Below are 14104 nucleotides of genomic sequence, written 5' to 3'. Positions count from 1 at the left end.
CCCATAACCAACATTCTAAGCCTTGAGGCCAGCAACCAGCTTGTCACCGATCGACTTGATGCTGTCCTCGAAGTCCTCGGTCTTCTTGGCCTTCCAGTTGGCACTCTTTCCAGGCACAGCATCCTTGCCGGTGAATCCGATATAGAGGACATCGTTGTCGTCGTGGCCATGATCACCATCGGGCTTCTCCTCGGGGAAGCAAAGTTCCGCCATCGAAAGGGAAGCCTCACCAGTGGAAGTGCCCCCGTTGGTGTCGCCCCAGATGCCATAATGCTGAATAGCCTAAGTTAGCTGGCAGTTTCTTCTGGGTCAGATAATGTACGTACCAGCTTGCCATTGCACACAACAGCCATGACACTCAATGGCTCCATTCCGTATTTCTGAGGCTTGAACTGGGGAGAGTGTTCCTCATTTCCAAACACAATGTAGGGATGGAGATTGGCATCAAGGTCGGGAATTCCGAACTTCTTCACTTCATCCTTGAAGGCGGTCACACCCTGACCAGATGGATCATTGGAACATTTCCCTGCAGAGTTGTTGGCTCCATCGCAGTCCACATCCATGTTGGTGTACTGGCCGCCCTTGGCAGAGGAGTGCATGAAAATTGCTCCCTCAATATCACCACAGTATTCAAACGATTTGCCATCGCTGTGGCCGCCGTTGGTAAATCCTTTTTGATAAACCTTAGAACATTTTCCCTAGAGAAATGCAAACTATCAGATACTAATGCCCAGCATATAGGATCAAAGACCGGTGGGTGGATTTACCTTGTGCTTTTCATAGATCTGCTTCAAGTTGTCCGGCAGATCATATGCGGTGGCACCAGTGACCAGAGCAACGGCGAGGATTTCGGAGAGACGCATTGTGTGAAAGGAATAGCAGATTGGTTGATGAGAGCTTGAAGCTGAGGAGTCTGGCCTGTTGGTTGTATGATCATTCTACTTGAAATGTGCTGGGCTTTATACCCCATCTAACCTCGAGCATATGATCTTTGAGCAATGATCATCCTTACTCCAAAGCATCGCCCCCAAACGATCGACGCATTGTAATGTAACGCTGCCATGGCCCAGGGGTAGTCTATGGCCTCCATCCGTGATATGACCCCATTGATGTGCACTCCAAAGCTTCCATCTAAGTAATCCCCCGAAGGAATGGCTAGAGCACACATAAATCTACATCAGGCCTTACCTAGTATAATTCATATGAGCCATGAGATTAAAGCAATTATGCGTCCAAGATGGCGCTTGGCCGTTTGAACTAACTCACCGGCCCGGGTAGTCTACAAGCACGAGTTGGATGATAGGTCAATGGAAATGGCCTGGTCCTAATGCATCAGATCATCGGCTCTGTCCCAACGAGACGATGTAACCCTGAATCCTGCAAGAGGCCCGCTTCCGAGGCTGCTCTCTTTCCGCCCGTGGGTTTATTTATTACATGAAAGATTAAGATGGCTCCCTACTCAGTAACTGCATAGGGTCCCAATCCAGTTGATTCAGAAGGGGACCTTCCTGAGATGACAGGTGATAGTCTAATGTTCATAGTATACTTGAACGAGAACACAGTGGTTCTCCAGGCAGCCAGTGGAACTACAAAAGCGTACTAGGTGTTTAACTGCCTTTCAGGAGAGATGCATGGCACCTCTTTCGCGAATCAAGCCATGTCAGGGCCCGTCCTATCTCCGTGGTTGATTGGTTATTCCAAACTTTCGGTGCCCCAAGTAGAGAGTGCTTCTGTAGATAGTTTCTATTTCTAGGAAGCTGCATTCTAGTCTGAACCGTAAGATAATCCTTCTACTTCTACAGAAACTGCGGTTCCTCCCGAGGCATCGGCAGGCTCCCGATAAGCTTTGGTCGGTAGCTTGCCGATGGTAAACTCGTATCGGTGATGCCGACAATATCAACCACGTGTATGTCCCTGTCGACTTCATACGTCGCCTCTCTTGCTGTTGAGATTTACCGGGATGGTTCATGATCACCGATTCGCTCAGCTCGTTAATGATGGTACGGGGTAGAAGAGTGTCAATCAGCATGAGGATCTACATTGACGGGGCTGATGGTTCGGGGATAGACACATACTGCTCGCAGTACTCCGTACGGTAAAAAGCAAATGGAGGCTGTAGAGTAGTAGAGGACTAGGTTACACACCTAGTTAGCCTTGTACCAACTACATCTACTGGAGGTCAGAAGTTGCTTACATTCTTTCCATAGCTTACATTTGCAGAATTCGTATTAACATCATCGTTTTACTGACATGACAAGGGGAATCAATGCCTTCTCGGTTCTTACAAGTCTAGTATCCTAGTCACAGGCAAGAGGGATAAAGCCAGCGCATTCTAGTGATCTATGCTTTCCGAATGACCGCATGACATTTGTGTTAGCACATAGTGGATCCGAAACCCCATGTTGCCTTTTCTATCGATATCGGTATCGTAGAGTAGGTATCGGGTCATTTCTTCTTCGATGTTTTCCGGCGTCCGCCCTTCTCATGGTTTCTGTCCACCGCTTTGCGTTTACTTGTTTTAGCTGACTTGTCTGACGCTCCTGGTGTTTTACCATCTGCTAGCATTTGGACCAATGTCTCGATGCGCTTCGCTCGGCGCTGCGGAGCAGCCCACTGAAGCTGAACCAACACCGAGTACCGATCTGACCGATTCAACCCTTCAAAGAAAGTTGCCGCTGCTGGCGTCTGGGTCAGCGCAGTTGTCAGATCGTCCGGCACGGTGATAGTGGCCGGACCATCGTATGCACGAGCCCAGCGACCATCCGCCTGTGCAGCTTCCACCACAGCCAATCCGGCTGGCCGCATACGACCAGCGTTTAGTAATGACTCTACGGTCGTCACGTTCTTCTTGGACCAGATGCTCTTCGCACGTCGTGGGGTATATCGTACCAGCCACCAGTCCTCATCGTAGGCATGCGCGCGACCATCGATCCATCCAAAACATAACGCTGTCTCCACAGCTTCGTCGCGAGACACAGATGGAATGCCTGAAGACTTTTTGGCCAGTTTCACGTAGATCCCTGGCGATGTGGAATGCTCCCGCTCGAGAAAATGTTCAAAGTCAGTGGCTGATTTAAAAGGGTGAATTGGGAGATCTGATGGTTCTGCTATCGCGTGTGCTTTAGGTGGCATTATGGATGTGGACTTGAGTTTTCCGAAAGCCGAGGTAATTAACACGCGAGATGGGTTTCTATGCGTGGGTACGCGTCCAGGGACGCGCATTGGATGGCTGCGGAGTGGTGGAGGAATGAGTTCCATCCAACGATGTCGGTCGAATGTCGATCTTGGGTTTCGACGCCCCACGTGCTGTCAGCTGAGGCCATGTGACCCGGGTTTCCCGGTTGGGCTACCCGGTCCATGTTGCAAATCGAATGAGATATACGAATAGTATGTGCTCATTCTGCGTTCTATATCACTCTATATGGTCTATATAAAATACAAAATGACGGTCAGCGCGAAGGATGTGACACTCTAGAGGCGTTCATCGTTTTATGAAGGGAAAAAAGAAGATTCCACGCAACCATGCCAATAATCTCACCACGCACGCTTCAACCACTTGATAACCTCTTCAATTAGCAACATTAACGAACTACCTTCTCGGAGATGCCACGTCGTCGTCGGTCCATGCGCAACCGCCGTTTCCATTTTATGCGACTCTTCCGCAGCGAGCGCTGAGTGCGCTCCCAAGGGTAATTCACCGGCGACTCACCACCAGTGAAGATCATGAAATCGTACAGGAACGCACCGATCATAGCACCACATAGAGAGCCGGCCCATGGCCCATAGAACCAGTAAGGGTTCGTGAAAAGTTCGGACCCGTATCCGAGGGCGAGAAGGGCAAGGCGCGGCCCAAAGTCTCGACTGGGGTTGAATGCAGCCCCTGTCTGGTAGGAGAAGGTATTCGAAAGCACAAACACCATAAGCCCAACGATCAGCGAGTTCATGCCCGCCCCCGGAGGTGCATTCTGATCGTCACCCAAGGCCAGGATTGTCGTTGCCGTGAGGGCCGTCCCAAGAAATTCCGTGAAGAAGGCGGTTGCTGGATCAATCCATGACTGACGCTGGCCAGTCACAAAGCTGGTCACGATCCCCGTATCTGGGTGGGTAAGGAGGTATTGGTGGATTGACTGGTAGTATACACCGTAGGCAGTCAGTGCAGCGACAAAAGCACCCACAAACTGCGCTAGAAAATACTCCGGCATCTTACGCTTCGGGAAGCCACGATAAAACCATAGCATAATCGTTACACTGGGGTTGAGGTGGGCACCCGAGACACCACCGGAGACATAGATCGCTATCATAGTAGCAAAGCCCCACGCCCACGCAGTTGTATTGGGATTGCCGGCATCAGCTACCGTGACAGAAATATCTGCACAGAAGCCAATGGTCAGCTGGACAAATACCGCCAGGGATTCAGCTAACGCCTCGCGATGGTGAGTGCGAATAACGGACCAGGTTGTATGATTGTTGTGTACTTCGTCTTCCACCAGCTCCTGCACTAGTGGATGCAGATCTTCCGGTAGTGAGGATTCATGCAGGGCTGAAAGGTCGGGCAGGGCATCAGCTGCGGCAGTCTGCACCTCTGGCTGCTCTGGCTGCTCTGGCACGGGTTCAAGGGGTTCGTCACTACCGTGAGGCAGACTGTCTCCAGCCTGATCCGAAGCTACGCTCGGGACCGCACTTGGCCCTTCCGGCACTATGGAAAGCTGATCGCCCGGGGCATCAATCCGTACTGACGGGCGGCGCCGACGGGTGGAGGAAGTCCGAGATACGCGCGACGAACCAACATCTCCGGTAAGAACCTTGTTGACAAAGTTGTTTTCGCGTTGAAGGCGAGCATCCTCCACCTGCGCGGCCATTTTCCGGGGATCCGCCATTTTCGGAATTTGTCCCTGCTCCAAGTCATTTGGATCCACATCGAGTCCAAGCTTCTGCGAATTCTCGGCCGGACGCTCTGGCTGCAACCGTGCATCGAGCAGCTCCTCCTTAGTGGGCACCATGCCTGCCCGCACCACACGCGGTAAGGGCTTGGCAAGAGACCAGACTGGCTTTGCATTTGAGGGCTGTTCATAAGAGGGGTTAAGATCCGAATAGCCCGGCTGGACAAAAGGTTCGTGTGCCTGTCGCAGCTGTGTACCATCCTCTGGGCCCCCCATCGTGAACTGTCCCTGCGTACGCTCCGCTAAAGTCGTTCGCTGGGCCAAACTGCCTGTCCGCGCTGAGCGGGCAGTACTGCGGCGTCGGATCCCCTCGGATAGTACATCTCGTGAAGTGTCCACTCCTGACGTGCGACGAGTGGGAGAGCTATAGTTAGCAGAATCACTCACGCCGCGTCTAGGTGATATCGGCGACGTCTCCCTGATGATTTCTCTTCTACTCTGGCTGGTGGCTTCTGACTACACCAACCGTAATTCGGTGTTAGCAAGAGGCCATAGGCACTCAGAGATGTTTTGACCCAATCCCTGATGAAGGAACTCACCCTAGCTCGGGGGCGTCTGGGACTACTTTCGTCCATGATCGGACATTCCAAAGTAACTCAGTAAAAGGCTAGTCGAATCGAGAGGACAGCAGTACTGTAACACTTAGAAGACAAGGCGCGAGCAGAAGAGAGTCCGGGAATGGTACAGTCAATTGCAAGGGAGATAGATAAGGACAACAAGGGGATTTTTTTTTTCAAAGAGCGCAGACAAATGTCCAGAAAATGAGCCAATGAGCTACTCCATGATAGGAAATGAACAGCGTTCTAGCGCTCGCCGAGTACTTCAACAAGCTTTTGTCAATGAAGTAGTGGAGATTTTCCGCAGAAGTGGAGCCACTTTGACAAGATATGGAGCCCTACTTGGTCAATCACAGAGATCTTTGAGAAGTAGCCAACGCGCCGGTCGACCCGGTTGCTCTGTAGTGCGATGCCCTTGACATTACGTCCCACTGCATCTGGCCTCTCGTCCAATGGACTGATTCATCGTCTTGAAGAAACGGTTTCTGACGTCAATGCTGGCTTGCGCTCTGATCTCGAAAACACCATCATTATGACCACAGGGTCAAGATGCTTGTTTGCTACGATACAGAGTACTTCGTTTGCACGATTTAGACACATCTTATCAAGGTCCACTGCATGGGACTTTGAACTCATGCAGTCGAACTTGACATCATTGAGACCATGCACCATTCATTTTCTGGATATATGACGCTATATTCGATCCAATGGGCCGTCGAATGTCAAGCACGACCATTCTTGGATTCATCTTGTGCCAGTAGTTCCAGCAGGGATTTATTTTGTTTTTATTTTTATTGTTGGTCTGTTCCAAACGAAATGAGTGGCGTTTGGTGCCCCCTGGGTGGCAAGGGCACGGCCCAGGTACGTACTACGGAGTAATCAACCAGGCCACCTTGATTCGTGGCACGATGCTCCAGGGGCAATTCCTGTGAAGATTATTTCCTACCGAGCAAAGCTCTCTTTGTGAAATTGAAATCCTGAGGTAAGAAGAAAGATTGCGCGAGGAAAAAGGGGGAAAGGGAAAGGGAAAGGGAAATTTTTGACTGAGGGGCCGCCAATATCCGGGAATCCCCACTTCTCTTGCCCTAGTCACGACCACACGACCTACCAAATAGCGGCCAAGCAAATATCCATTCCTCGCCTCTGCCAAATAATTCAATTAAAAGTTATATCATATTATAGGCAGTGGCTAGCTCATTATTCTGGGTCAATAGAGCGGGAAAGGAAACGCTATACATTATAGTAGACTAATGGTGGCGACGGTAGGGTCTGTAGATATATATATCTTCATATTTGCATCTACTAGCTAGTGATCATTTCACCCTGGGAGAAGGGAGTAATTTCAAATTATCTATACACAAAAGCGAAATTGGTTCTGCGAAGGAAATGCTAGCACCCTAATAACGATCATCGAAGCACACCAGAAAGTTCAAAAGAGAGGCATCAACTCGCATGCGTAAGAGAGTCTACCAAGGATGGGCTGACAATTAGACACCTTGAAAGTTTCCTCATCCAGCTGAGCCCTCTATCTACATGAAATATTCGACAATTGTATCCTAGAGTTTCGAACTATAGTGGCTGCCGTCGTCAGGCACCATCCGCACTCGGTGGAGAGCATTCGCATCATTGAAACCCTTCATGAGCTGGTTACGAGGCGTTTCTCCATGCGGCGGTTTCCGCCATTGGAACCTGCGCAGCATGTCGGACTCGATTCCCATCACCTTGTCGGCGACGAACTCGCCAAGTAAGGGTAGGAACTTGAAAGCGTGGCCGCTGCCACCTGTGGCTACAATGACCCCTTCCTTGCCTGGGATGCCATCAATCACCCAATGGTTATCAAACGAGTCCGTGTACCAGCACAGTCTGGTTTGCGAGATTCCGATCCCACTCTGCTTCAATTCGGGGAGATACTTGTCCAAAAAGCGCTGAACGACCTGGACGGACTTCTCTGGCAATCCGGTAATGAACGGTGACGTCCACTTCGTAATCGGTATACTGCGCACTTGGCCCGATTGGACTCGTTGTGGATTCGTATACTTTGTTCCTCTGTACCCGATCTTCATCACGCCGCGACTATCCAGCGGAAAACCATATAGATTGCCATTCTCCCCGGCCCGCGTATTCCACTGAAACACAGGAAAGTTGTCCGGCGAGAACCGTTCCCGAAGGGGAGATCCTTCCGGAATCTGGATCATGGCGATGGATCCAGCTGTGGTCTCACAGAGGCCATCGATCTCGGGGATCAGACTGGGGGTCCAGCCTCCACACGCGACGACCGTCGCGGCGGCCTTGTGATGTTTGCCGTCCGCAGTCTTGATGCCTACCACCTTGCCTGTCGGATCTTCTAGGAAGCTCTCAAAGCTACCCGCCCCTCTATCTAGGACCAATTTTACACCTAGCTTCTTTACTAGATGGAGTGCATAAGTGCAAGCTTTGTCGGCATACACAAATCCACCGATCATGTCCAAATAACCTTGATGCTTTCCATCTTTGGAGAGGTTGAAAGGATCCACCGCGTAGCTAAATCCATCCGCCCTGGCGCGTGCCACCTCCTTTGAATCAAAATACAGTAGGTACTGTGTAGGGCCTTTACCAGCCTTTGTAATGTTGTTCACGGAGAGCTTTTCGAAGTCATTAAGACCATCGGTTTCGTCCCCGAAATGATAATTGCCACAGTTGACATAGATGCGATCTTTGCTTGTCATCCCGGGCGGCAATATGGTTTCTTCTGCGAGAGATTTGTTCCATGATTCCCAGACCTCGATCGCCTTGAAGGTCAGATTCTGGTACCAGACCTCGTCGCCGTATGCAGCACGGATGATCTTGTTGCAGTCTGAATTGTCCGTCAGAAATTGGGGTATGGGTCCTGTGTGTGACAGATTTATTTACCTGCCGAGGCAGCATCGCAGCCTTTGTCGAAGTCGTATAGGGTCTCATGGTATGGCTGTCGGTCAAAGACAGTGATATCTGTGAATCCTCTCTTGGCTAGATGGATGGCACTGCTGAGGCCGAAGACACCTGCCCCAACAATCACAACGGGCGACTGTTTGTCCTTTAGAGGTGGGTGATATGCCATCGTAGAAACTCAGGGGGATAAAAAAGAGATACCAAACAATGTCATTCACGCAAAACGAGGTCGGCAGCTCAGTGTCAGCTGTACTACTCCAATCTTATATATGGGGTGGATCAGCCGTTTGGAGCTCTATCTATCAGGACGCAACCCCACCCAAGATTGTGGGGGCACCTAAGAATCGCTCTTATCTCCGATCAGCCTACCTTGCGACCCTCTGCGTCAGCTACTGGATCATGACTCAGTACGGTAGTATCTTGACTGTGAGAGCAAGCCGCTAGAAAGATGCCTGGACGAGGGTGGTTGTTCAGTGGCTGCTGCGAATTGAATCAGCTTCGTGTTACGTGACGAGATGTAGGTTGTCGGAATATTCCGTCGCGGCTTTATACAGGCGTCTTACCTAGAAAGGCAATTTATCTCTATCTCAATTGGTATAGCCCTCAAACAGAATGTTGTCACTTCCCTCGTTGGCTTAAGTTGAACATCGGGATTCCAGGTCACGGACCAAGCAGCTCAAGAATTGCTTCATCGGAGACAACGCCGATACCCCAACGTCGATTGGACCTTCCCCGTTTTACTCCTTGATCGCGCGATACGTGTCGGGGGTGTTGATCCTGCTGGTCAATGTTGTCAAGTGAAGTGATAATGGCGTGCGGGGAAATGATATCTCAAGACTTGGGCTGGCGGGTTCAACCGACAAGGAATTACCCTCTCCGTCGGATCTGGCCCTAATCCTATCTATGCCGCTCTCTTCACCAGCAACAACAACCCAGATTAGTGTTTAATGCCACCCGTATACCAGATACAATGATATGGTGAACCTTGATCTTGTAGGACATGATAGGATACGGCCCCTCAGTATGACGTCCGGCTCGAGAGTGTGCCTATCTTCCGCGTCACAACGAGGTGTATCGCCCAACGGCTACTCCTCATGAGTGCATACAATGTTAACAATATCTGTCTAGTTGGGGCTGATAGGGTGATCAGTAATGTAGAGCTACTGTTGTCAAAACTGAGCATATAAGAGGTTACTTGACCCTATTTTTCCAGTCTCTTCTCATTGCCTTCATACATTCATATTGATCCTAGCCGTCCCTTGCCCCTGTGCAGTCATGAAATCCCAGACCTCGAAGAAGGACGAGCTAGAGCTTGTGTTTTCTAATCCCACCGCCAAAGAGGCGGGCACGGTACCAGGTGAATCGATCAGAATCGATCCCTCCATCGAGAAATCGGTACTCCGGAAGTTGGACTTCAAGTAATACACTGGCCTGACCTAAACGTGAGCTACAGCCATAATTGACTCAAAATATAGGCTCCTTCCCGTCCTTTCATTAATGTACTTCTTCAACTCCCTTGACCGGAGTAATCTGGGGAACGCGAAGACCGATGGCATTGACCAAGACCTCAAGCTGGTTGGCAATCAATACAGTATTATCCTTGCCGTGTTTAATGTTACGTTCTCCCTGTTCGATCTGCCCTCCAATTTGTTGCTAAAGAAGTTCAGCGGTAAAGCCATGCTTCCTATAATGATGCTAGGCTGGTAAATATCCTTCCGTCTTTAGGATGTTATTAGTATGAACTATATTGACACTCTTGTAGGGGTAGCGTTACGCTTCTTCAATGTGCAGCATTCAACTTTGCTGGCATGCTCGTATGCCGACTGTTTATGGGCATTTTCGAAGCAGGCTTCTTCGGTATGCCTAAGATAGCTCTTGAGCCACAGAGATCTGGCTAATGAAATACTCAGCGGGGGTAATCTTCTACCTGACACAGTTCTATAAAAGGAATGAAATTGCCTTTCGCCTCTCAATATTCTACGGCATGGTCACGATCGCAGGTGAGATTTCCCATACGCAAAACAATGCGACAACACAACTAACCACCATTTCCTTCCTTGAACGATAGGTGCATTCTCCGGCCTCATTGCCTTTGGTGTCTTTCAGATCAAAGAAAACCTACCAGGCTGGAAATACCTTTTCTTGATCGAAGGCGGTGCAACAATCATCATCGCCACATTTGCAGCCTGGTGGCTCCCACTCAGTGGCTCCAAGTGTCACTGGTTCAACGAGGCCGAGTCCCAAGTGGCACAGATGCGTCTCCTGCAAGACGGATCCGTCCGAACGACAGATCGCCTTTCCATCACAGAGGCTCTGGGCGCCCTGTTGGACTGGCGGGTCCTCGTATGGGCCGTCAGCTGCTTTTGCTTCGGTGTTGCCCAAAGTTCCGTCAGCAATTTCCTCCCGCAGATGGTGGCTCTCCAAGGCTATTCCGCGGTAAAAACTAATTTATATACGGTGGCCCCGTACTGCGTCGGGACCGTTGTTCTCTGGATCATTGCCAAGTCGTCGGATCATTTTCGAGAGCGCTCGTTCCATCTGGCGGCTGCGTTGATCATCACGTTTATTGGATACGTAATTCTTGCCACCGTGGATCCAAATACTAACAAGGGGGTGGCCTATTTCGCCTGCTTCCTCCTTGCAGCTGGCGCTTTCGTACCAAGTAGTATCTTTCATAGCTGGCATACCAATAACGTCACACATGAGAGCCAACGAGCAGCAACGGTGGGCTTCTTGGTGGGCTCGGCGAATTGTGCGGGCATTCCATCAAGTCTATCATTCAAGGCAGAAACCGCACCAAGGTATATGCCCGCGTTAATTGTGAACTGTGTCTTCCTTCTGGTGGGTGCGTGTGTGGTGATAGGGCTAGGGACATGGTTCAGGCTTGATAATCGAAGGAGAGACAAGGAACAAGGCGTCCGGCTGACTGCAGGTGATGTTGCGACGCAGAATTTGGTAGGAGGTTGGAAGGATCCCAATTGGAGGTGGACCCCTTGATACGTGGCTTTTGTTCTTGGTAGGGGGAAAATTGCTCCATTGCGATTTCTCCTTCGGGCTGGCCATTGGCTTGCTGACCTCGTACGCTCTCAGTCATCAGTATCCAAGACCACCGTCCGGGGGCTCTAGCACATAGGAGATTTAGCGAAATGCGTATTATTGAGTAAACCAAGTGCAATAGCTAAGCCGCTGGTGAAGAGCATCATAAAGCATAACTCGTAAGTCATGCTTAACCTGCTCAACCATTTGCGCTCTATAAGATAAACTCATACCTATATTACGATAATGATACGTAGGTCTAGTGCGGGTGTAGAAGTTTCACAACAATAGTTGGCTTAGGCTGGTGCTGATTTAATTCGTTCGATCTGTGCAATTAGTATGTTTTATTTATCTATATCTCTATAAAGGTTAAAATCATTCTTGGAAAAACATGCATGAGAGGCAGAATTCTAGACCAATGCTCAACGATGTTCTTTCACCGGAGACAAGAGTTAGCTGGCCTCCTTAAGTGCGTTCCTAAACTTGGCCGAGAAGGGATTGGGATCACTATCTTGGTTGAGATTTCCAAGCGTGTGATTCACATCCCGGTGGTTCGCCTCGTCGGCACGTACGCACAATAACAGCGAACGTATAGACCGTTGGCCTTCCGGCATCTGCCAGTACTTGATGGCCATTGCAGGGGCCTCCATGTTGCTCCAGAGCGGCAGGTTTCCCTTGTCAAGCTCCTGGATTGCTTTGGTATAAGTGATCACGGCTTCCTCTTCCAGGTACCCGACAAATCGGTGACATATCCGAGGAGAAATTAAGTAGGCGAGAGAAAATCCCGTAAAAAAGACACACTGTGCTGCCAGCACCATGAAGTACATGGCAGGGCCTGGTTGGGATAATTTGAGGAAGGTCAAAAGGTGCATCCTTTCATTATAGGCCTCTTCCAGGAGTGTCTCAATCCTATGCAGTAGAAGTGAGAATGTTAGAATAGTGTTCAAATACGTCCGTCAAAGGACTCGCTGCAACATACCATCCGTAATCCCGCCTCATCCTCCTTAGGCTCTTCAGGTGTCGCAGCATAGCAGCTACCATCCCGGGAACGCCCGCAACGCTCTCCAGAAAAATAAACCTTGTGATCCATTTCTCCTCGGTCATTCGGAAACGAGGTGAGTGTGCATCGCGTGGATGTGAATGATGATATCCCGTGACCAAGTCCATGCCCCATCGTAGGAAGCGGACAGTTCCAAGAGCCATCCTATCCGACCAATCTTTGGCGTTGCGGTGAGCCGTCTGAATCGAGTGCAGCTGAGATGTCGTGTATCTGCATGTAGTGTAAGAACAAGATGTGCGACTTTCGAGCTCTTATGGAGCTTGCTAGTGGAATGGGGGGTATGCAACGAACAGGGTTAGGCTTACACAGGATGCGTCCATGAGGACTTTGTAACGAGAGAGGATTGGGTGCTCTGCGGTCTTCTCCCGGGAGTAAATACTGTCCGTGGGGAAACGCCTGCTATAACATGCTTCCCAAGCAATTGTGCGGAATTGCCAGCTGCCAGGCAGGCTCTGTTGGGACAAGTGATATTCAGAAAGAAGGACGCCATGGCTGACAGATGAGAAAGAGTACAGCGCGATAGGTCAAGTGGAAAGGGTATGTATTCAGAGTAGTAGACACATTGAAGCCCGGTGATGTCTTTCTGTCTTCCCTGAGAGTACAGGACGTCCAGATATTTATAGGTAACGGACTGCGCAGCCAGGCCAAGAGTACGACGAGAGCCTCGAGCTCAGGGAGTGCCCATCAACCTGTCCACACACCCACCGCATGGAGAGAGATTGGGCTGTAGTGCTGGCGCTTTACCCCCAGGTTCTAGCCATAGTCTACCCCGATTGACGCACCATCCTTGCGAACCAACCAGTGAGTCACTAGTTGTCGTTGAGGGTATGTTGAGGATCCCCGTTGCAGCACGACGAAGATTCCCCGGGAGCATCAACTGAGACAATAACCAGTTAGAGGGCATCAAGCGGATAGGAGGCTAGAATCTCGTCGTTAACTTTCTTGGTCGACCCCCATGTTCTCTGGTCTACCGCGTACCCCGGGTCCTGCACCAGGGCAGGATGTGCTGTACACTGCAGCCGCGATCATGTTCGCAACTTAAATTTATGATGACAATGCAGATCTCAGAACCAACCGGGATTCGATTAGTGATTTTCTATTTCGAAAACCCTAATCCAGCTGGTCGGACAATCTAGGATTCGTCGGTAGTCTCTCGGGATGAGACGCCGAGCTAACACCGAAATGTTCGCAATCGGGAGTCCCTTCACTAGATGGGTCACGTTTTACTCACGGTGTCGAGTGAACTTCACATCACAATAACATGCTCTGTACAAGGAGGGCCACTGCAGAACAGACAGGGCGCTATGATGGTTGCGATGTTGGTCTCGTGTGGAAGAGAAGGGTCGATATTCTGCTGAGATAAGCAGCACGTGACGCATTTCCTCCATCCCTTTGTTTTTGTTCGTCGTCGTGGATTCTCTCTAATGACTCGACACACCAACAGAAGGCTTGATGTGGCCATAATGTTTCTACCACATACTCCACGCCCAGCAAATCCCTGCATCTCTGCGATATTTCAAACGGCCGACTGAAAATACGTATCCGTGCTGCCCTCGACTGCGTGAAATTCCCGTATCCGACCCACACTGGAAATGTCTCGCGCA

The 14104-nt window shown here is 50.2% G+C and overlaps 6 protein-coding genes across 6 annotated transcripts; 1 reads left to right on the top strand and 5 right to left on the bottom strand.

The window, feature by feature from the left end:
- Positions 1-15: 15 nt before the first annotated feature.
- On the bottom strand, positions 16-863 carry AO090011000027 (glycoside hydrolase family 75 protein; the record flags this gene model as incomplete). The annotated part of the gene is made up of 3 exons (XM_001825671.1): positions 16-273; positions 327-698; positions 768-863. The coding sequence occupies 3 exons, from the start codon at positions 861-863 to the stop codon at positions 16-18; spliced, it is 726 nt and encodes a 241-aa protein (XP_001825723.1).
- A 1582-nt stretch (positions 864-2445) lies between these two features.
- Positions 2446-3132, bottom strand: AO090011000026 (YdeI/OmpD-associated family protein; the record flags this gene model as incomplete). The annotated part of the gene is made up of 1 exon (XM_001825670.3): positions 2446-3132. One exon carries the CDS (start codon positions 3130-3132, stop codon positions 2446-2448), a length of 687 nt encoding a protein of 228 aa, XP_001825722.3.
- Positions 3133-3581: 449 nt separating this feature from the next.
- On the bottom strand, positions 3582-5156 carry AO090011000025 (MIP/aquaporin family protein; the record flags this gene model as incomplete). Its single annotated transcript, XM_001825669.3, has 1 exon — positions 3582-5156. One exon carries the CDS (start codon positions 5154-5156, stop codon positions 3582-3584), a length of 1575 nt encoding a protein of 524 aa, XP_001825721.3.
- A 1897-nt stretch (positions 5157-7053) lies between these two features.
- Positions 7054-8573, bottom strand: AO090011000024 (uncharacterized protein; the record flags this gene model as incomplete). Its single annotated transcript, XM_001825668.3, has 2 exons — positions 7054-8330; positions 8387-8573. 2 exons carry the CDS (start codon positions 8571-8573, stop codon positions 7054-7056), a joined length of 1464 nt encoding a protein of 487 aa, XP_001825720.1.
- Positions 8574-8611: 38 nt separating this feature from the next.
- On the top strand, positions 8612-11401 carry AO090011000023 (uncharacterized protein; the record flags this gene model as incomplete). The annotated part of the gene is made up of 6 exons (XM_023232745.1): positions 8612-8689; positions 9692-9822; positions 9880-10107; positions 10167-10261; positions 10315-10404; positions 10473-11401. The coding sequence occupies 6 exons, from the start codon at positions 8612-8614 to the stop codon at positions 11399-11401; spliced, it is 1551 nt and encodes a 516-aa protein (XP_023093321.1).
- Positions 11402-11892: 491 nt separating this feature from the next.
- AO090011000022 (alternative oxidase) lies at positions 11893-12990 on the bottom strand (the record flags this gene model as incomplete). The annotated part of the gene is made up of 3 exons (XM_023232744.1): positions 11893-12349; positions 12420-12710; positions 12806-12990. 3 exons carry the CDS (start codon positions 12988-12990, stop codon positions 11893-11895), a joined length of 933 nt encoding a protein of 310 aa, XP_023093320.1.
- Positions 12991-14104: the final 1114 nt, after the last annotated feature.

Source organism: Aspergillus oryzae, chromosome 7, assembly GCF_000184455.2.
Source record: "Aspergillus oryzae RIB40 DNA, chromosome 7".
In the NCBI taxonomy this organism is placed as follows: domain Eukaryota; kingdom Fungi; phylum Ascomycota; class Eurotiomycetes; order Eurotiales; family Aspergillaceae; genus Aspergillus; species Aspergillus oryzae.
The sequence above is the reverse complement of the archived record's forward strand: the minus strand, read 5'-3'. Positions and strand labels throughout refer to the sequence as shown.